Below are 22327 nucleotides of genomic sequence, written 5' to 3'. Positions count from 1 at the left end.
ATGTTGGTTGCAGCAGAATCTGCTGCTGCTGCATGAAGCCTCTGAGAGACTGGAGGCTTATACTTGTCTGTAATTAATCTACTCACCTGCCTTTCCTACCTTTAGTAGGTGGCTATTGCCTGACCACCTGAAACATCAGAGCCATTAACACAAAGACTCCTCATTAAAAATAGTTTCTGATTGTCTGAAAAGCTTTGTATTCATGTCTTCTTTTATTACAAGTCACCCTGGAATATCATATTATAATGGCAATAATTATGCATTTTATTATTGTTGTCAGACAGTCAGTTTAAAGTAATAGTGTTTGAAAAAACATATTCAGTTAGAATATTTAGAATACATATACTTACTATAAATCACTTTTCTGTCATTAACCTAATATGTGAAAATGACAGAAAACATTTTTTATCAAAGTAGAAATATACCTCATCTTTATAGAAAAAAATAAATGAAGCATGTGAAAGAAAAAAAATGAAGGGCAAAAGCCTACAACAAAGATCCAGGGATTTAAAACAAAAATATTTGATTTTTTAAGATCAGAGGTAAACCAGTTTAGTCATTCACAATTAGTGCCTGGAGATTAAATTGCAGTTGTTACCATTTCCTTTTTGTCAATCAGGTTCTAGCAGTTTGAACAGAGCTGCCAACACTCTGAATGCCTCCAGTATCCACCAGGGAGAGCCTAGTGAAGAATGGAATGCTACAGCAAAGGCTTTTTATGATTCTTCTTTTCCCACAGAACATGTAAGTCAATTAAAAATATTGCAGACCAGACCTCAGTGAGCTAATTCCACAGATATTTGTACAACTGTACCCATCTGGATACTTTAAGGCTGAGTCAATCTCCGAAATAATATCAAAAGGGCAACAAGACACCATTTTTCACAATTAAGGTTGATAGAAAGCAGCAGGAAAAAGTCACAGCATATGAATCAAACAGATGCTAACCAGTCTGTTTGGGAGGGGAGGAAGAGGCTAGTCTATTGTGTACCCTAATAAAAATCATCACTTACAGTAAAAGTAGAAGTTAAAGTAAAAAAAAAGGGAAAATAGTGGAATGTAAAAGTATAAAAACATTATTTCCTCTATTACTTGATAAGACCATGTCATTTAAAAGAATCCATGGAAGAATAAAAATTCAGCACATCTGTGAATTAGAGCCTATCCATTTATCACACACTGTAGTTATGTGATGCCCTATTTAGAGTAATGTTATTTTATAGGGTAACATTACACAAACCTGTTGTTTCCCAATGCCTCATCACTGCATTTTCAGATGTGTGTTAGACTCTGGAGCTTGAACAGCTCTATTAGAATTTGACCCAATGTTGAATGTATGGTTCAAAAGTGATACAACAATTTACAGCTGCAGCTGACCTTTCCTTTTTAGAAGAGGTTCTAGAGGTATTTTTATTTCTCAGGTATTTAGGGCTGTCTCTGGATGAGGTGTACAATGGTCTCAAGTGGCAGAGTTGGCTGACCAGCAGATAATCAGGTTTTGATGCCATCCACAATCCTTGACATTCACAAGACTGATGTTTGAAATTACACAACTTTCCTGGCTTGGCTTTACTTGTGAATGACACTGAGGTGCATTTTTCACCAAACACAGTGCTGGTATTTACTGTGTGTCTCTTGCTTTTTCTCAGAGGTGGAAACAGGAGCTGAGTGAACTCCACCATGTAACTACTGAAGCTGAAGTAAAGCTGTGTTTCATTATCTGGTTGTGGTTCTGTCTGCTTTGTCACCTCCAAACTAAAGCTCCTGCTCTGCTAGCTAAGAAAAAGCGGAGATGGACAAGAACAGTGCCTTTCTGGTTTCACCTTAGATTTTCTGAATCCTTAATCTACGAAATCTCAGCCTGTAATAGTGCACTCCTTCCTTTCTGTCTTGGTGTCATTCTAATGCCTTCTGTTCTCAACTTTTTGTCATTTTAATGACCAAGATAAACAAGCTGTTGGGAGCTGCTTCCTTTGCTTTGACTAATATGTATGATTGCAACTGGAGCAGACTTAAGCCTTCTACAATTTGGGTAATCTCAATCAGTCACAGTACAATACTCTAAAAGGGGATAAAAATTATAGAAATTCTACAAGTGCACTTATAATTCTAGTAAAAGTATTAAGAACTGATTTAAACATCAGTCTGTCCATGCTTAAGTACCACAGTAAGGATGAATAAGCACTCCCAGGTCAGTTTAAAGATGCAGTTTTCAGCACAGGACAGGTTCAGCCCCACATGCTATTTATTCCATAGGGATTTTCACTAGTGGCTTGCAGTGCAGTATGACCTGTTTGTTGCTGAGGCCTTGGGGAAAAGCATGAGGGAATTAACAGGTTGAAACTTTCACTGCTCAAATGGAGAAGTTATTTCCTCACCACAAGGGAGATGCCAGTCATTACTGACCTGAAGTACCAGTACCTTCAGCCTGCATTGTTACAAATGCAATAGTGAACAATTTGCATTAATTTTATTGTTCATATTTTAAACTTTAAGAAATGCTTATACACTAGTGAAGGTAAGCGTTGGCACAAAATTAATGTGCTAAAATAAAAGTAGGTCTGATAAAGACATAGAAAGGCTGGGGCACAGTTGCCCAATATTTAAAAAATGACTGAGCAGAGGGGGAAGGTCTCCTCTTGTAATCCTTGCACAGGAGCAGAGTCTGAGAGGTGACCTTGCAGCTCACAGAGCCAGTGCTGCAGGGGAGCTGCTGGTGCTGCATGCTGCTCCCCCAAGAGCCACACAATCCCACATTACAGGTGGGAAACTCATCATTCATATGCAAGGGTTTTGCTCATCAGGCAAAAAACCTGTTTCCCTACTGTGTTGCCATCTGTCTTTGATTGGGATAGAAGTAGCTAACAATAATATATCAAAGAGTAATTAAAACTATCAAAAGAACAAAAAGATCTTTAACATAAAAAAAACCAATCTATTACAGACTGTGCATTACTGATGTTTGCTTTCTAATCCATACAGTGAAGTGGAGAGGGAGTTAACACTATAAACTTCATGATTTTGGGTTTTGTTAATCAAATGCTTGCCTAGCAATAGAAATGTCAATTGCAACATTAAACTCTTTAATTAAGCTATTTATTTTGCTAATCTGCATTCTAATAAAAGCTTGTCTTATTTAAATCACACTCTTGATCCAAGTCTTATGTTAAGGTTTGGTTTATAAAAGTGTAATTGTCATTATCAAATTTTCTAAGTCAAATACAAGGCAAACACTTCAAATTAAATGTGTTTTCTCCAATTGATTTATTTTCCTGTTAACATTTCCTCTCTTAATGCTCAACAGAATCCAACAATCTGAACCTCTGTATGTGAATTTCACTGGGTTATCAACTGCTAACATTTGTATCCTGTCAGGTTAAAGAAGGATTTGCTGCTTTTGTCACTCCAGCAAGAAGTGACAAAGCACTCAAAGATGAGGACAGCTGCTCTCTTAGGAACTCCAGTATACAAAACCAAATAGGAGGAATTGAGAAATTACTGAATTTGGAGAGACTTCATTCAGCAAGAAAGAGAAAATATGAAGAAGGCCAGTGAAGATGAGCACCAGGAGATAAGCATGCTTTTAGGCACAGACAGATCACTTCCCTAACCCAGACTGTAGAGGTATTCCTAGAATATGGTATATATGTGTAGTTTCATGTTTATATAACATGTTAACAGTTCTTATGTTCCAAAATGTATCCAATTCCTACTCCTAATGTTTGTTCTGGTTCTGCAATCAAATTCAAGTTATTATTGGCTTTGCTCAAAGTTAAAAAGTTCATCAGTTAATGTTTTTATGTATGTTTTGTAAAATTAAATAATCAACTGTACCCTTCTCCTGCTCCTCAGAAGTTTTGGCTGAAATAGTTCAATTCATTTTCTCTGACAGACTACTCACTCAGTTTTCAGGCAAAATCACCTCCAACTGTTTTGGGATGCAATGGGTTCTGCAAACATTTACAACTATGTCCAGCAGTTCTAAGTGGCAGCAGAATCTTCTGCTCACCTTTATTGCCAAATTATTGAAGTCTATCTGTTGTAGTTTCTGTATCAGTGAGGTCCCTTCCAACACTGAAGGATCAGGTATGACTACAGAAATAAGGCAGCAGGATCTGGTTTCATGAAGCTTCACTTCTGTTGGTTCACATTTCTTCTCCCTTATGTTGAAGGGAAATTTTCTCTTACTTTAGAAATACTTGCACTATTATTTTTCTGACCTCCCTCACTTCCTCCCCACACCTCTTGCAAAGAAAAGTCCCCATACTGTAAAATGAACAAAAGAAACATAACCAATATTGCCAGTTTCTTGTTGCTGATTATGTAAGAAAATCAACAGAAGACATTTTCCCATGTTAGTTTTATTGCCTCTTTTTTTTTTCCTTTCTTGGTGTGGCAGTTTAGAATATTTCGCTTCTTTAGGCCAATTGCATACATTTTTTTGGAAACATTCACAAATTATCAAAGTTTTGAATAAAGTTCATCTATAGCAATATTACTAGGTCAAAAAAAATTCTTAGGTGTCTGAGAGACTGAGGAGACTGTTTTTCACTTGATTCAAATTTTGTTTCCAGGTGTTTAGAGTGTCATACAACTGCTGCCACTGCTGCTTTCCAAAAGTCCGATGTGTGCTGTGACTGGAGAAGTAAAACAAAATTGGGAGAAGGTTACTAGAGATGTCACACTCACCTAATCATTTTTCTACAGCATTACTTTACTCTCATGAGCAAATAGGAAAATTCCAATTTTCTCTCTAGAAAGGGCTTCACTTCACCAGTTAAGAGAATTCTGTAGCCTTCCCAAATATTTAAAGCAACAACAGTCATTAGTATTCCTGTCACTAGTAGGTCATTAAATGAAATGTCCTGGAAAGTAGGACTCTTTCATTAAATAAGCTAATCACATTCAGTGTGAGCTTTAATAAAATTATGATAAATAGCAACTATTTAACTAGCAGCAACTGCTAGGAACAATACCTTGCTTCTGGTTAGAATATTCTACAAATGTAAGTGAAATAATTAGAACACATGAAGTTCTGCAAAATGCCATGTAGAATTGTCTTACCTGACAATGACTTTCCTCTGTGTCTGATCTATTTTGCAGTACACCATCTTTGTCTTTACAGCTGCAAAAAACAATGCTGTTTTGAGCAACGTTTTCATGATAGTGCAAAGGAACTAAACTGCACAAAAATGGTTCAAAATGAGATCAATACAAACGTAAGAACTCAGCAGTTCACCCAATCTGTTTTGCTGATGGTTTTAATGGTCTAGTCGGCAGAAAAACAAAATGATGTAACAATATGAAGGTCCTGCACGAATCCTATTGTTTGGTGCCAATCTATAAAAGCAATATCCTGTACAGATTTTATGAACTTCTCTCCCCTACAAACACATCCTGTTTTAATGACAGCAAACAAAAGCAGATGACAAATTAAACCTGCAAACAATTTATTAGTCCTGTGAAGAATTACAGGAGATACAGTTCCTGTCACTGAGAAGAAAAACACTGGTTAGAACACAACAGTTGGGCCTGTCTTTAAACATGAAGTTGTGCAGCTTTAACTTGTAAAAAGCACAGGAATCAAAATTAATATTGTTAAAATTTAACATTAGCTGAGAAGATTATAAAGGTCTTGTTGATGAGCACTGTGTGCAGAACCACAGTTCTTACCATCAATGACAAAAGCTTCTACATCATCAGCCCCGATCTGGAGTTCCTGCTGCATTGTGTCAAATGAGATTTCTTTATTCTCTACAGCCATTCCCATGAAAGTAAGGAGCCTCATCTTGGCCATATTGTGTTCATGCAACAAGCCTGAGGAAAAGTGGTGATAGTTTAATTAATGATTTAATTGTAGTTCATACAAATAATTTGCTTTTCATGTTATTTTTAATATATATGCATCCAATAATTTAAATTTTTTTTCACATTGAAATATATTCTACTTTGCATTGTCAACAGTGTTTTTGAGGTGAAATACCAAATCCTGCATCTGCTTTGTCTTTTGCTAAAATGGCAAGTTCCATTGTTAATTCATCAAGATTCAGTTGCTTTTAGCAAAAATGTATTATCTACAAAATTTTTGGGTTTTGAGCAGTAAAAACATCACCTAAACAGAATTTGAAGTGGTAAGAGTGCAAGTGAAATTTTCAGTTGCATCACCTGGAAGAACAGCAATGCAACAAAATGGAAAATCCACAGCTGGTTATGCCAGCACTCTTCTTAGAGCCTCACCACTCATTCTCCTGTGGTTTCTGGAAAATGAATCTCACAGTGATTGTTCCTGAGCAGAACACTGTGGTGCCAGAAGAAAGCATTTTGCTACCGAATTTATCTGTCCACAGCAGAAAAGGCATCATGAGGCTCATGTAAGCATCCAGTGTGGCTCAGAAACTTGCTGTTTAAAACCAGCTGAACGGATACTGAGGTCAGGCTACAGCTTTTACATGGCTGCATAAATGCCAACACAAGGAACTGAGCCAAGGCCTTGCATGCCTAAATGAGAGACCATTTTCCTGGAAAAACATCTGGGTCAAGCAAGTTAAGTCACTGAAATGAAACAAGGCATTTCTTAGTGCCAAGGTCCATGAGGTACCACCTAAGATCCAGCAGAAGTTTCTTAAAAATGAGTGTCAATCTTTTTGTTCTAGAACGACATTATAAACATTCCCATAGCTTCAGTAAATATGTAAGTTTGAATTTATAACACCCATACACTAGCAGGGAAGCACATTAGTGCAGGACATCATGTTGTGTTAATTAGCTGTAATTATGATGCAGGTTCCCTATTTGGCACTGATTCAACAAAAACGAGATCACCATAATTCATATGAATGAGGAGCACCAGCAACTATACCTAACTGGGTTTAATGGAACCCTACAAGCATCAAAAAATCAATTAGCACACATTAACCCTAATTAACAAATGCAAATGAGATGCTGATTAACTTTGCGAAGAAGACTGCTGATAATGCCAGATTAACTGTGGCCATGTTAGGGCGATGCAGTTGACACAGATAATGCTACTGCTGGCCTAAGTTGTCAGCATTAATAAAACAACAAATTGTAACAAACTGATGCTGCCTGTGGGAGCCTGCTCTGCACAGCTTTCCTGGGCCACTTCTGACTGGTCCTGGTCCAGGAGGGGTTACAACTACAGCCCATGCTCTACTGCCACTGGAATCCTGTTCTAAACAGCCTTTAAAATTTGGCAAGTTATTTTTTAAAAAATGTCTAAAGTATGGTTTAAATCTGATTTAAATCTCTAAATCTCATTTAGGAATAGGTAATTTTTGAATGCCTCATCTTAAAACTGCATTGTTGTCTAGACCAAACTGCCCTTGTTTATCAAAGCCATGCCTGAGCCACTCAGTTCCCAGCATTTCCATCTGTGCTAACTCCAAATCTCTGCTTGTCCATTGCTCAAAGACACAGAGAGGTTCGGGGCACACCACAGAGAAATCAGCATAAGTGGAAGGTAAGACTGTCTTTCCAAACAGTTGCACAGGTATCTAAGGATTTTACTGAGATTTTATCAATCTTAGATATATTGAAAGTTCACACACTGAATTAATTCATGGAGAGAAGCACAGACACTGGGAGGCACAAGAAACCACAACAACCGAACGTAATACAATTAATGCTACATAGATGTGCAATTGATCTTCCATAAATTTATTCAAATGTTGGTGTAACAGCAATTTCAGCAAATTTCTGTGAACAAGTACCTAAAAGATAAACCCCAAACCCACTTTCCCCTGAGAAAGAAAAGCATAAGATGTCTGCATAAGTAATGTTCAGATACACGTGACTAAAAATACACTTCTCCTGTACAGACACATTTACAAGCTACCAAAAACTTGCTGCTATATTCACCAAAAATCCTACTGGTATTTCCATTATTTTAATACCCAAAGTACCACCATTTTAAAGCTCCGAGAGCAATTATTCTAAGAATTGCATCACACTCCATTAAACAAAATAATGCATGTGTTAAAAAGCTGCACTAAACTCTGTTTTAGCAAAACTATGGCTTTCCTCACATGCATCCAAGGCAGTGTTTAAGTGTCATTTGAAAATCAAAGTTATTAAAAAAATATCATATTTTTATGGAAACATTTATTCATTACCAATATGTCAAAACCTTAATGCAGTAATAAAAAAATCTGCATCATTGAGCAATTTCTGCATTGTCACTGACCCCTGTCCTAAAAAGCTGGAATATAAAAAACGTAATTTTAATGCATGCAATAGCTTATGAACCAGTGCTCCTTTGAAACAGTCAATTACACATCAACGGGGGAGTGTCAAAGTGTTAATTACTACTCCTTTTTTCCACAGTGTGTAAATAAAGAGGGTGCTGACATTAACATTCCATCACATTGCTTCATGTGATGAAACAAATTAACTGGGACAGACTGTGGCTTGCTGGCTCTAATGCATCAGCACAGGCAGACACACACACACACAATTTGCATGCTTTTATCTCACTGCTCAGAGGTATTTGCTGTTACAAAGTTATTCATCATTAAAAAAAATAGGAGATTTATACAAGCTGGTGGTTTCCTCAATGTAGTTGTGATCTTTGGCCTAGCCTGGCGTATGAATGTGTTAAACCTTTCAGGAGGGGAGTTCTAAGAGAAAAAAACAGTGGGTAAAACCACAGTTCTCTTCCAAAGCTATAAACCAGCTTGTTTCCAGAGAACAAACCATGCTTAGATGGCCAGCTCACAGTCTACAAGGTTATCATCTACAAACTTTGATCTGTTTTGAAATTTCCTTGCTTCAATACTTGGATTCAAATTGAATTACTCTGTGGCTTCCACACCTTAAACCATGTAAATAGTCAGAAATGTAATGATCTGAAAACTTACCCAGGGAGTCAATGAAGTCTTTGTTGTTCTGATAAAACTTGACATAGGACGCTAGTTTAGCACTTACAAAAATTGTCAAAAGCTAAAAGATGGAAAACAAACATGAGAACAGTTTAAATATTATCTTGGTTTCCCTCTTTGCAGGCTGGACAGATACTGACAGAAACTATGGGTATTGAACAGAAAAATAAGCTGTTAAGAGCTGAAATTCTGCCTTCTGGCAATAGATGTGGGCAGTCTGTGCTGAGCTTACTTCCTTTCCCCAGACTTAAGATTTGCTACAGAACTCAAGTGAGGGCAGGACTTGTAACTGAGTTTCTGAAACTTTGAAAGAGAAACATTTCACATGCAATTTTAATTTTAAAGACTGTAAAAGAAACAGCACATTGCAGCTCAGGATTACTGACACAGATAACTGTTCTAATGAATTTCAAAAGACACATTAAAACAAAGCAGTCTACTGTTATCAAACCATCTCACTATAAACAAAGTTACTTACATCATGAATAAGTTCTCCTTCCAAAAATTTGACTGGTTTTAAGGCAAGAAGATGATCAAAGAGAAAGGTATTTGGATCCTTCAATGCTCGTACAATACATCTGAGGAGAAAAGGAAGATGCTTGCTTTCAAAGCAGTTCACATCTTTATGACTAAGATCAACTCAATTTGTTCTTCCTTGCTTTCTAGGAAACAAGGGTTTTCAATTATTATTAGAAATAACAAATGTCACATTCCAGTTTTAAACTTCGTTTTACAGATGGAAAAACCAAGGAGCAGGAAGCATTAAAGTAGTTTGTCCAGTATTCCAAATGAAATGTGCCAGGTGGTCAAACCACAGATCACCCTACAGTTTTCATCTATGCATTTATTTCCAGCATAGCCTTTGTTCCTAGGAGGAACAAAGGTACTTCTACTGTGCTCCTAAAATTTCACAGAATTAAGTTGTTTTGGAAGATTTAATTATATTTGAATACGTGACACAAGAGAGAAAAAACCCCAACATCTAACAGTGCAAGGCCCAGGATTTCTCAGCTGCAGCTGCAGCCTAGAAGCAGGAACTGCAAAGAAAGCTTTTCTCAGCAGCACATCAGGAGTCTGGGCTGGCTCTGCCACAGCAGAGAACCCGAGCTCTGCACAGACACAGCCCTGGGCACACGAGTTCTCACAGGGAACAGGCTGCTGTAGGGGAGCCAGGGAAGGTCCCACTGAGGCAGAGACACTCATTTTCCTAAGGAGTCATCCTGCTTTTCCTCCATGGTTAAGTGTAAACAACTCCCTTCAGAACTAATGGTAGTGCACATCTGGCACAACCTAAAGCACTAATTCCTAAGAAAAACCATGATGGTTAGAACATCAAAAGGCTTTTACTCATTTTGGCCAGTGGGGAAAATGCACTGTTATGGATCAGTTTAGTCCCAGCTTGTTCAACAGGTAAGCTTATTTCTGTGCAGTTCACATCCTTTAGACTTGCTCATAGAGAACACAGCAACAATGTTCTTTCTTTGAAAAGAATGCTCACAGTCAGATAATAAAACAGGCAAAAAGTAAAACCATCTGAAATAAAGGATTCCAGTACAGATTTTGAGTGCACAGCTGATGTCAAGTCCTTACCCAAGGCTGATTTCTCTCAGCAGTGACCAGGAACTCTCCTGTGCCCTTGCACACTGGAATAAAGCTGGCTGTGCCTACAAACAGCCAGACCTACAGCAGACTGCAGAGACAAACTCCTGACTGAGTCAGCAAAGCTACACAAGAGGCATGGCAGGGCCCTTGGCCTGCCAGGCCATTTGAACCTCTCAATAGTATGGGGATCAAAATCATTTGGCAATTGAGGAAAAGTTACTTTTAAGGAAACTGGGAAGTCAGTCTTACCTGTGAGCATCAACTCTAGCCTGGGAAGCATTGTCCTCTGTGTAACTTCCCAATAGCTCCACCATCACTTTTGCTGCAGTGTCACTATGGAAAAAAAAATTAAGTTACCTCAGGATTGCTGAAAAAATAGTTCAAACAAGGCACTCAAATATTTAAATAATTCCATTATGATGTTATAGGTCAAATTAAATCACATTTGAAAAAGATGCAGATGATCCCTTTTAATTCTAGTGGAGAGAACAAATTAGCTGGATGTGTTCTTTCAATTCTTGTTCTACAAAATGTTTATCTTCACCCTTCATTTCATTCTCTTAAACTGATGCATTACCTGCTGGTTATGGAAAAAGCTTTCTGAGCTAGGAACAGCTTTATATGGTTCACTAGAATGCTCCTCTAGCGCACATCTGGATTTAATCATTGCGCAATAAGTAGCGCTGCAAAGTTTATTTCAAATGTAAAATGGCATCTCTTAAAGAATATTTATGGTCAGGAAAACGACTGTATAAAAGCTGCTCTCTTCTTTCACAGATTCTCTCTTCAAGTATTCTAAGTGAGAGCTGCTCATTTTATTGATGAAATTATACAGCCAGCAGTGAGACTGGCTGCGGCTGCTGTGAAGCTTCCAGCACTGCTCTGACAGACAGACAGCTTCTGGACAAACAACTCCTTCTCAGAAAGCTGAGCAAACCTACAGCCTTGTCCACCCAGATTATCTTGTAAACAACAGCAAAACTATTGCAAACCTGCTCTGAGATTGTTACTGGGTCATTTTAACAGATTTTGATTTATTTTCACTTCACAGTTTTACCACCATCAAGGCCAGCAACCGCTGATGCAAAATTTACACCAAATTATCCCACATGGTCTAAAAGCACACACAATTTTCCTGAAAACAAAACACTGGGAGAATAAAATTTCCATTTGCATTAGTGACTTAGGCCAATGGCATCACCTGCACAGGGAAGAACAAACCAACACAAGATGCCCAGTATGCTCTGTGCTGTGCCAGAAGTTTAACCCATACAGCAGCATGGGGCTGAATGGTTTTTGCAGTACAAGAACAGTGTCTTTATATGGGTATTTATCTGAAATCTCACCCTACCACTGTCTGACAGCCACTCCATAGGGTGAAGTTTGTTCTCAGAGAATTGACCAGATCTGAGAGATGTGCAGCACAAATATTAAGACATGATGGGCAACACCCAGTATCATACAAAATCTGGATGTACATTTGTCCCCAGGCAGGGGCATTTTCTATAGATCCCAGCATTCCAGAACCATATTCAGGGATATAAGCTTTAGTGAAACATTTGTTTTAAAACTCCAGCATTAAAGAGGTCAGCTTATGTTTTACCCTGGTGACCAATACTGACCTAGATGAACCCATAGTTCTGTATCAGTGAAAATAAAAAAAAATTAATTTAGGCAGCATTTGCATGTAAATCAGTCTGTGACTGACTATGATTTTAGCACTGGTGAAATCTTACCAAAATGAAATGTTCTAGGAGACAAAGGACCACTTTAATACAAGAATGGCAACATACAGATATTTAATCAGAGAGGCTCAGCTCATGTGCTATTCAACCTAATACACAACTCCTTATTTAATGAAAGCTTTTCAGCAGTTGTTCTTGTGCACTTCAGAGCTGTCTTACAGTTTTCTGGCACCTTTTTTCCTCTCTTAATCTTTCCCTTAGCAGCAAAAATTGAAAACTATCATTTAACTAAATTCAAACAGTATTTTCAATTCCCTGCCTTTTTTTTTTTTTTTTTTTAAGTGGGGAAAGAGTGGAATTTTTCACTTCTCTTTCTAGGAAACAACAGAATGCTACAAGACAATTACTCCCAAACTTTGGGTGCTAAATTCTTGTGAACCTCAGCAAATATGGCAGCCTTTACATTCTATTTTATTCATATGGCAGCCTTTATATTCTATGGCAGTCTTGTATTCTATTCAGTGTCAGATTGCTACTTCAAATGAGGCTGTTTAGGCACTAATACTGATCACTATTTTACCACAGCTGCTTGTTAAATGTGTCTCACCTTAGGTGCAAATGTGAACATTTTTTCCAGTAAAACAGCCTGAATAAGTGCTCTTGGCTCCACTTGACAGTTTAGATGCATAACTTGACAAGAAGCCAGTGAGAGCTTAAGAGTGATGGCAGATAAAAGGAACAAAAAAAACACAGCAGAGCATTCAGTAACTTAGTGAGATGCTGGAATTGAGTCCCTCTACATTACATGATATTAAACTGAACTAAAATGAAATGAAACAATAACTCTGCAGGTGCCTGACATGCTGAGCTTTTTGCTACAAGGATTAATGGCCAGACTTGCCAGACCTGTTTGAATTTAACTTGGGCAGGGCCAAAGCTGCTGAATCCTGCCAGAAGAGACCAGCTTTAAACTGCACCAAGGTGGCTGGAAAAGGTTTGATACAAGAAACTTTCACTTGTCACTGCAGGAAAACGGAGACCACACAACCTCTGCACATTTTCTTTTTAGGAGCTACCAATCTATTAATTACCAATACTGGAGATCCACTGGGAGTAAGTCTAATTCGCTACAGAAAACCATCTCTTCTGCCACACTGACCAAAGTTAAAACAGAAATCAAGCAAACAAAAGAATTCAATTGTCTTTAACAATCTAGTTCTTTTCCCATGATTATACATCAACAATAACTGAGGTATGATTTTTATCATGTACTTTTCAGTTCCCACTTATCTTCCCATACTGCTGGATAGAGCAGCATTCCTGAGTGCTACAGCTGGAATGCTGCTGTGAGTTTCCCATACTATTGCAAACACTGCCCACTGATCCAGGAGATTGAACCAGGTCAAAGGTGCCAGGGTCACTTCTTGTTTTCTTTTCTGGAGAGAAGTGCAAGTGCCCTGAAACACTGCCTGGACAACGAGTGCAGGAGTCTTACAGGGTTTGTGGAAGGTTTTATTTGCTGTGTTAAAAAATCACCTATGGTTAGCAAGCAAAAAATCATTCAGTAGCACGGTTACTGGTAGCAGTGGAAACAAACTAGAAGTTTAATCCATTGGTTTGATAGCAAGACTAGCTAAAAATAGTTGGCTATTAAGTTTGGGAATGAAAGCAGTTAAAATATCACAATAAATCAACAGGATGGGAAGTGAGGAAGAGCAGGAATGTCATCAGTGTAATATTTCTGAAACAAGGCAAGCACTAAGCCATGGAAAAGATCTGTGACTAACATTTCTGAACTAATTCTGACCATCTGAAATCTGCCATACAGAACTATTGATGCAAAAGCATTTGAGTGTTACAAACAGGAATTCCCAGTAATGTAGCTCACAGAGTAACTACTCCATGAGGATTAGTCATCCTTAAACTGAGGTTATGATCCTGCTATGCTCATGCAGCATTTCCAGGCTACAATTCCAGCAGGGCACAATAAGCCAACTGTCCTGACAGGTGAAACTCTTCTCCACCTGTGACAGCTTCACACTTGCCTTTTTAAATCCCCAGCAAGGTCATGTCCCCAGGCCAAGCCCCTGTGCAGTCACACAAATGCCACAGCAGCACCAACACACACAGGTACTGGCAGCTGGAGGGGACAGGAACAGAGGCTACAGGACAGAATTTCCTTTTGCAGCACTGCAAGGTTATGCAAATGCTGAAAATGCACACGTACACTGTGGGTCAGCAGTGGAAGGGGCTTGATGCTGCTTCCCTATGAAAATCAAAAAAACCTTGAAAAAGTAACTCAGAAAACAGAGTGGAAGGGCAGGGGGAAGCAACACACACCTCCCACATCACCATTCCAAAGTGCAGGGACAGGTTTAAGAAGTTTTGAGCTGTTGTGGAACTACACCCAAAGCACTGGACAGCAGCCCATCACTGCAGCCCTGGCCAGGGCAGTCAATCCACGGCATCATTTCTGTAAGATAAACTGATGACAGCTCTCAGTTCAGACCTGCATTTGTTTGCAGGCACCATACACACAGGATTACTCTACATGCCAGAAGACAGTGGTCTGCCAAGTTTGTTAGATCAAAGATGCTTCTTATGATCCAGGATAATAATTCAAAATGGCCAAGCAGGTATTCTGTGGACATTAATTTCCATGACTAGTGGAAAGCTCTGTCCTGAAGGTAATGTTTACAGAAAAAGACTGATTCTGTTAGCTATGATTCATAAGCCTTCCCACATCATTAAGTAAGAGATAGCACTGCCATGCACTAAAATGTCAAAAGTGCAATTAAATAATAAACTTGGCATAATGCTACAATGCACTAAGATGATTATTTATAGAAAGGAATAATGTTATTTGGTCTTTGGTTTGCAGCTAATTCACTACTAACTTTAATGTTATTGGGAACACTGGTTTAATGCAAGCAAGAGTGCTTAAAAGTATTTTTTAAAAATCCAGAAGTGTATTTGGATTGAATTATCAGTACAGATTAATTTTTACAAGTCCTGTGAGAAATACTTTCCCTACAGCTCACCTATAGTACATCAAAATACAGAGTTGTCTAGTATGTATGACTTGTCTCTTATACCTTTTCTTGCAGTCCACCAGGACATCATAGAGCAGTCTCAGGAGAGTGTGCTTTTTCTCTGTGGCCAGATTCCAGTCAGAAATCCATTTTCGGACCTAGGCAGAATACAAGTGAAAAAGAAGCATCCAGGAAAAGATTAAAATAGCCACTACAAATCCTCCTCATTTTCTCCCAAGCAGAAAAGGAGTAAAAGTATCTTGCACAAAGGTTTTCTTCTTCTCATGCTCCCATTGCTCCTTGTCCTATCACTATTTGCCCATGTCAAAAGTTGCTCTCCTTCTTTAATGAGCCCCCTTTAAAGTTCTGCAGTAAATGCATCCGGGAGCCTTCTCTTCTCCAGGCTGAACAATCCCAATGCTCTCAGCCTTCCCTCACAAGAGAGGTGTTGCATCTCTCTAATCAGCTTCATGGCAATTTGTAAGAGATGGTCTGTATCAGCTCTGACTAATATTTAGGTGCAGCACAGCTCACACAAAAGCCACAGCTTGAAGGGTCACTTAATTACCTGATCTAGTTCAGTTGGAATGTACTGGATGGCACCACAGGACGAGGCCACTTTGAGAAGGCTGCAGTACACTGTGTACCTCACAGGAGTGTTCTTGTCCATGCCATGGAAGAGATTGCTCAGGCTAAAGCACAAACAACCAACAATGGAGTTACAGACCTTCCAAAAAAACATTCCTGAGTGCATGTCAATGTTCTTTTAACACACAGGCTGGTACAAAGCATCTGGCAGCACCTTACATCCATGAACTGGAACAGCTTCCAGTTTTGTAATCATTTTCGGCAAAGCTGAAAACTATGCATATTAATTTCACTTTGGAACACCCATGGAAAAAAAAAATTGGTACTTCTATTTTATGACAGTGAACAGAAGGTAAAAGACTGCTTCCAGCAACACCCCACACTTTGACTGAAGGACATACAAGAAAATCCTTCCTCTTCAGAGGCAGAATTTCTTTGTCTCACTTTGCCCTGCCCAACACTTACAGCTGCAGTCTGAGAGACGGGCGCTCTCCTTCCCGAAACTTCACCAACTTCTCACACAGGTTTTCAATCAGTGCTTCTTGTTTGTCAGGCTCCAGGATGAGAAGCAGAGAGACAACGCTGTTCATCACACTCTCCACATCTGCATCAACCAAAACATACAGCTGTTGGAAACTGCAAGCAGCAAGCAGTAGCTACCTTGGGCTGGATATACTTTTGATAATAGCAATTCATACTTTTGATAATAGCAATTCATACTTTTGATAGAATTACCACTTTGCATGAGCAAGAATTGTAAAAGAAAGAAAATGCCAAGATGCCAACCTGGATATTCATCAGAATGTACCAGACACTTGGCTCAGTGGGCTTACACCAACAAACCTCCAGGTAAGACAACTTACCCCTCTAAGGCCAACACAGAAGGTGGTGTTTGATATCACCCTTGCTCTGAATTCTGTTTACACACAGGAGAAATCAGAGGAACTCTAGGTTCCACACAGTTGCTTCCTCCTGCACATCCAGGAAACTGCCCACAGTTCTACAGTGAGGACAGTAACACCTAGTGCTCAAGCACAGTAAAACATTTCACCAGGAGCTCAAGGGATACCCAGACCACAGGGAAAATGTGCTCAAGAACACTGAAGTGTATTACAAACCCTCCCCAGCTCCTGTTTAAAGTGTGGTGTTCCATCCTTTCCAAACACAACCACACCAGTTTTGTGTTTTCTTTTCAGTCTGCCCAATTATCAGTTAAGCAAAGAAAAAGAAGAAAATTCATTACATATGGAAAACATTATCTATTCCCCAAAAAGACACCTGAGCATCAAAAGCTCTGTTTTACATACATGTCTCTACACCCTTGTAACAAGCAGAGTCTAGCTCAGCCTCTGACTTCTTCAAAGAGTGCTGGATGTTTGGAGAAAGGAGGGGCAGAGTACATGCAAATATTCCAGGGCAAAGTGGGAAATGTGCACTTCCAGTTTTATGAGGATGCACAGCTTGTGTTTTAGTGCTACACATCTCTAAACTCTGCCAACTGTTACTGCTTGAAAGCACTGATGACAACAAACAGCAAAACCAACGAGACTTAAAATGCAAACCTTTGTCATCCTCCTTCAGGCACACATCACACACTTCAATAATCTGTGCCAAGTCCACATGAAGGCCACCTTCAGCGTTTTCCTCAGAGATTTCTGCTCCTTTGGATTTCAGGTAAGCTCGCAGTTCTGCAGCCTTAAAAAAGAGAAAGACAACACAGAGAAAACAAAGCAGTTGTTTTGCGAATAATAAAGTCAAAGCAATTAAACTTCTTGCAGATTTTTGTTCTGCCAGATACTGAACTTGCTGTTTGGCCAGTGACTGAACAGGTCACAGAGCTGTTTCTCACAGTGTCAATGTGTCACTTAACTGGGTACTGCACTGCAGACCTAATAAGTTTTTATAAGACACTTTCTTCTAAAGTTTTACTCTTTTACTCCCTCTGCAAACATCAAACATCGAAACCATTTAGTTGCTTGTTCACCAGAAAAGAAAAAAGGTATAAACAAAGGGACTTTAAAGAGGGCAGAACTTTGTCTTCACAACTTCACAACAGTTTCTAATCTAATTATAGAACGGTTTGGGTTGGAAGAAACCTTAAAGATCATCTTGTTCCACACCTATGCCACGGGCAAGGAACATCCCACTAAACCGGGTAGAAAGCCCCATTCAGCCCATAATGTCATGAGCTGCTTTACACTGTTAGGACTTAAACAACACCAAGAAAATACCCTTCCCTCAGCAACAGGCCTATTCATGATAACTCAGGGCTTCACCAGCAGAGCTATAACCCTTCACAAACAATCTGACACCATACAACATTTGGCACTTGTGACCAGGAGGCTGCTGTGACATTTACATCTCGTACAGTGTCAAATCATTTTGGAACCAGAAGAAAAAGCTAAATGCCCCGGGACAAACTGCTGTACTGAGGATGTTTCACACCAGCTACTTGATGGAGCTGTACTAGGCATCATGGCAAGTGAAAACTGGGCTGAAGGCTGGTAGTCGTGTGTCTATTTCTTGCACATTTCCAATGTGTACACGCACACACTGTGTATACATAAACATGTATGTACACATACGTACTTCAACGACACTGGCAACAAAGCCAAAGGCATAACAAAGCAGCAGCTCAAACACAGAATTCCCCCTTCCCGTGCCTGCAGTACCGAGAATTCCACACAACCCAAGTAATGCCCATATGTGAACCCGCTTTCTTCTCCTAAATAAAAAGTAGTGCTTAGGAGCCATGAAAACGAAGTGCCACAGACGCGGAACATTAAGAGGGAACTGCAAGCACCGCGTTATCTTTCAGCCACTATATTCAAGTTTCTCTAATCGTCTGCTCGGTCTCTGTAGGGAAGAGCCCGGAAGAGTCCTCGGAGCGCCCGCCGGGGCAGGCCCGGCCCGGGCTGGCTCCCCCGGCACGGCTCGGCCCAGCCCCACGGCCCGGGGCCCATCGCTCGGCGGGGACGCTGACCTGATCCTCCTCGGTGATGTCGATGAAGGCCGGGACGCTCATGGCTCCGAGCACGCCGCGCTCCGGAAAGGCGGAGCGGCTTCCGCCACCGCGCCAGGACGCGCCGCTTCCGCTTCCCGCGCCGGGCGGGCGGGCCCCGCGCTCCGACCGCCCTGGGCCCGACTCGGCTCTGCTCGCTCCGCCCTGCCCTGCCCGGCACGGCCCTGCCCTGCCCTGCCAGCTCCGCTCTACCCGGCACGGCCCTGCCCTGCCCTGCCCGCTCCGCCCTGCCCTGCCCGGCACGGCCCTGCCCTGCCCGCTCCGCCCTGCCCGGCACGGCCCTGCTCGCTCCGCCGGCCTTTCCCAGCGCCGGGTGGGACTCTGGGACTGCCCGGGCTCGGCCGCGGCACCGACACCCGCCCCCCACCACTCCCCTCACACTGACGCCTTCCTCTCTCCGCGTCTAAAAGCCGAAGTGCTTTTTGTCTGGTACTTTTCCCGTGCACCCGTTCGATCACAGCCTTGGAGTAAGGGTAGCAGTTCCCCAGCGGGCCTGGCGCCTTTTCTTTGCTCGAGTTGAGCAACCGAGGAGCTCTCACTCGGTGTCCCCGGTGTGTTCCGCACGTTTTCTGCTCAAGAAGTTTCCTGGTTAGCTCTGGCAGGAACACAGGGTGACTTCCCGAGTGATCAAAACCCACATGGAAAGCCAAGAAAATCATAGAATAGTTAAGGTTGAAAACACCTTTAAAATCACCTGTCCAGCCAGTAACACAGTTAGCAAAGGCTGCTGTACGCAAACCTTGTTTTATAAACCTGACCAAGTCACCACTGAACTAATTTATTGAGTCTAATAACTAGAGCAGGGTTTTTAACACCGGGTTCTGTCTCCACAGCGCTGAGCACAATGTAACTGATAAAGGCCCACACTGCCTTTATTAAATTATATGACTCTGCTTAATTTTAATCAATCCACATGCTTGTATAACTTTTAAATAATGCTTCAACTTTCAATTTTTCCATCATATCAATCATGCCTAATTAGCTTATTCTACTTTGGGCAGTATTTTAAAAATATTATCCCTACTGTAGCTGATTAAATATCTTTTAACCAGGATATTTTGATACTGGCTGATTGATAGTCTTACCAGTGTTTGTATTTCAGACGTCAGCATCCTGGAAGTTATGGACTGATACAGAGATAGGGCTCTCCTCTATGTGTCTGATCTTGAAGGGGATCTGATTTTCAGAGAATGAGTGTTGGAACATTTTTAAAGTGTAGGTGACTTTCTTCTAGTACTGCTTAACACAGTCCTGTGACACTAAAGGTGAGTGGGATCCATCACCCTGGGGGATAGGGCTACATCATGCATTAGATTTTCACACATGTTTAGGACATGTTTCAGGTGCCAAAGCACCTGCCTGGTGCCAGTTTCCATTCTGGAATATTCTGCATGCCTGCAAGCTGCAATGAGTGCCCTACAGATCCCATGCTGTGCCTGAAATAAATTCCTCTGCAGATGCCTGAGCTACCTCAGAGTGTGTAAATGGCCCAAGTCACACAGGGAACTCCCAACCCCAGTGCCTATATTTATTTAGGCAGAGAAGTTTAGTCATGTATTATTCTGAATATATGAAAATGAAATAAAATAACTGTGCATCACATTGAGGAGACACGACATGACTCCAAAGAACTCTGCTGAAATATCCACATATGGTCTGTTGCATGATACTTTATTTGTCCCAGAAGAATTCAGATGATAGATGATGGCTGGGGTTTGAACTTGTGCATCAGGAAGGCCACTTGGAATACAAAGGGGGCAGGCAGTCTGTGTGTTGTGAAACTACCCATGCTAGAGAGGCTGGAGTGGAGGAACGGCTTTCAGTGCCATCGGAATGATGGCATTGCTGTGGAAACGAGGCCCTTGTTTATAGCCCTGTCTACAGTTCAGGAAGCCAGTTCAGAAATAGGGGTTATATATATTAATATATTGATATGATATGATATGATATGATATGATATGATATGATATATAACATAACATAACATAACATAACATAACATAACATAACATAACATAACATAACATAACATAACATAATAATATTATGTTATAATATAACATTATAATACAATATTATAATATAATATTATAATACAATATTATTATATTATATATAACCCTGATGAGGTTAAGGCAGGGCAGCCAGAGGTGCCTGTATATATATATATATGTATATATATATACATTTATACATAAATATATAAACATATATGTTTATATATTCATATATAAATATATAAACATAAGCACAAATATAACTATAACTATAACTATATAACTATAGCTATAACTATAAATAATATAATATAATATAATATAATATAATATAATATAATATAATATAATATAATATAATATAATATAATATAATTGTATTATATAACCCTGATGGGGTTAAGGCAGGGCAGCCAGAGGTGCCTATATATATATATATCTATATCTATATTTATATACATATATAAACATATATATTTGTATATTTATATATTTATATATTTATATATAAATATATAAGCATAAGCACAAATATAAATATATTTAAATGATATCTATAATATAATGCATAGAATATATTATATATTTATATAGAATCTACACATAACATATTATATTATATTATACTATATTATATTATATTATATTATATTATATTATATTATATTATATTATATTATATTATATTATATTATATTATATTATATTATATTATATTATATTATATTATATTATATTATACTATATTATATTATACTATATTATATTATATTATATTATATTATATTATATTATATTATATTATATTATATTATATTATATTATATTATATTATATTATATTATATTATATTATATTATATTATATTATATTATATTATATTATATTATATTATATTATATTATATTATATTATATTATATTATATTATATTATATTATATTATATTATATTATATTATATTATATTATATTATATTATATTATATTATATTATATTATATTATATTATGCCACCGCGGCAGCCTGGCTGTGCGAGGCTCTGTTTGTGTCTGTACAACATGGGCAAGGTCTTATCACCCGAGCGAGACTTAACTGCAGGAGGAAAAAGGAATTTTGGCCGGTACCCACTGTAAATTGTTTTGTTTTGTTTCTGTAGGCAAACCAGAGGGAGAGGTGGAGTCTGAAGAAGTGACGTTCTGTCTTGTGTGCTTTGGACGTGGTGCCTGAAGAAAACAAAGTCTTTCAGGTGACACATCTTAAAAAACATTTTTTTTTTTAATGCAGGCTCTTAGAAACCAGCAGTCAGCTTTTGAAAATAAAGGGTTTAGCATTGGACTCTAGAAGCTGATCCCCTTTCATAAAGGCATTGATGAAAAATATGTCCAATACAGAAAGGAAGCGCAGACCCTGTGATGGCAGAATTATTCATCCTCAGAATCCCTCTTATTATTTATATATTTATTTATTTATGATGAATTTATAGTTTATGTAGTAATTATTTAT

At 39.0% G+C, this 22327-nt stretch overlaps 2 protein-coding genes across 2 annotated transcripts in view; one reads left to right on the top strand and one right to left on the bottom strand.

Annotated features, from left to right (window-relative positions):
- CCDC73 (coiled-coil domain containing 73) overlaps positions 1–3833 on the top strand; it is a 48451-nt gene extending 44618 nt beyond the window's left edge. Inside the window, exons 17-18 of the mRNA XM_063160558.1 lie at positions 620–744; positions 3376–3833. Of these exons, the coding sequence (XP_063016628.1) occupies positions 620–744; positions 3376–3555 (305 nt within the window). The 3' untranslated portion in view covers positions 3556–3833. The remainder of the gene's footprint in view (positions 1–619; positions 745–3375) is intronic.
- A 512-nt stretch (positions 3834–4345) lies between these two features.
- EIF3M (eukaryotic translation initiation factor 3 subunit M) lies at positions 4346–18907 on the bottom strand. Its single transcript, XM_063160559.1, has 11 exons — positions 18788–18907; positions 17367–17499; positions 16270–16408; positions 15785–15908; positions 15280–15374; positions 10749–10832; positions 9376–9475; positions 8877–8958; positions 5674–5817; positions 5065–5125; positions 4346–4637 (listed from the first exon to the last, which is right to left on the bottom strand). The coding sequence occupies exons 1-11, from the start codon at positions 18827–18829 to the stop codon at positions 4517–4519; spliced, it is 1125 nt and encodes a 374-aa protein (XP_063016629.1). The 5' UTR covers positions 18830–18907; the 3' UTR covers positions 4346–4516.
- Between the last annotated feature and the right edge of the window lie 3420 nt (positions 18908–22327).

Source organism: Melospiza melodia, chromosome 6 (assembly GCF_035770615.1).
Source record: "Melospiza melodia melodia isolate bMelMel2 chromosome 6, bMelMel2.pri, whole genome shotgun sequence".
NCBI classification, from domain to species: Eukaryota; Metazoa; Chordata; class Aves; order Passeriformes; family Passerellidae; genus Melospiza; species Melospiza melodia.
The sequence above is the reverse complement of the archived record's forward strand: the minus strand, read 5'-3'. Positions and strand labels throughout refer to the sequence as shown.

Bases quoted from the DNA above. Each gene is read 5' to 3' on its own strand.
- EIF3M (XM_063160559.1), bottom strand. From the start codon at position 18,829: ATGAGCGTCCCGGCCTTCATCGACATCACCGAGGAGGATCAG. The intron at 16,409-17,366 runs GTTTGCATTTTA...TGGTTGATGCAG, and splicing joins CCTGAAGGAGGATGACAAAG to ATGTGGAGAGTGTGATGAAC. The intron at 9,476-10,748 runs GTAAGACTGACT...TTTTCTCCTCAG, and splicing joins GCTAGAGTTGATGCTCACAG to ATGTATTGTACGAGCATTGA.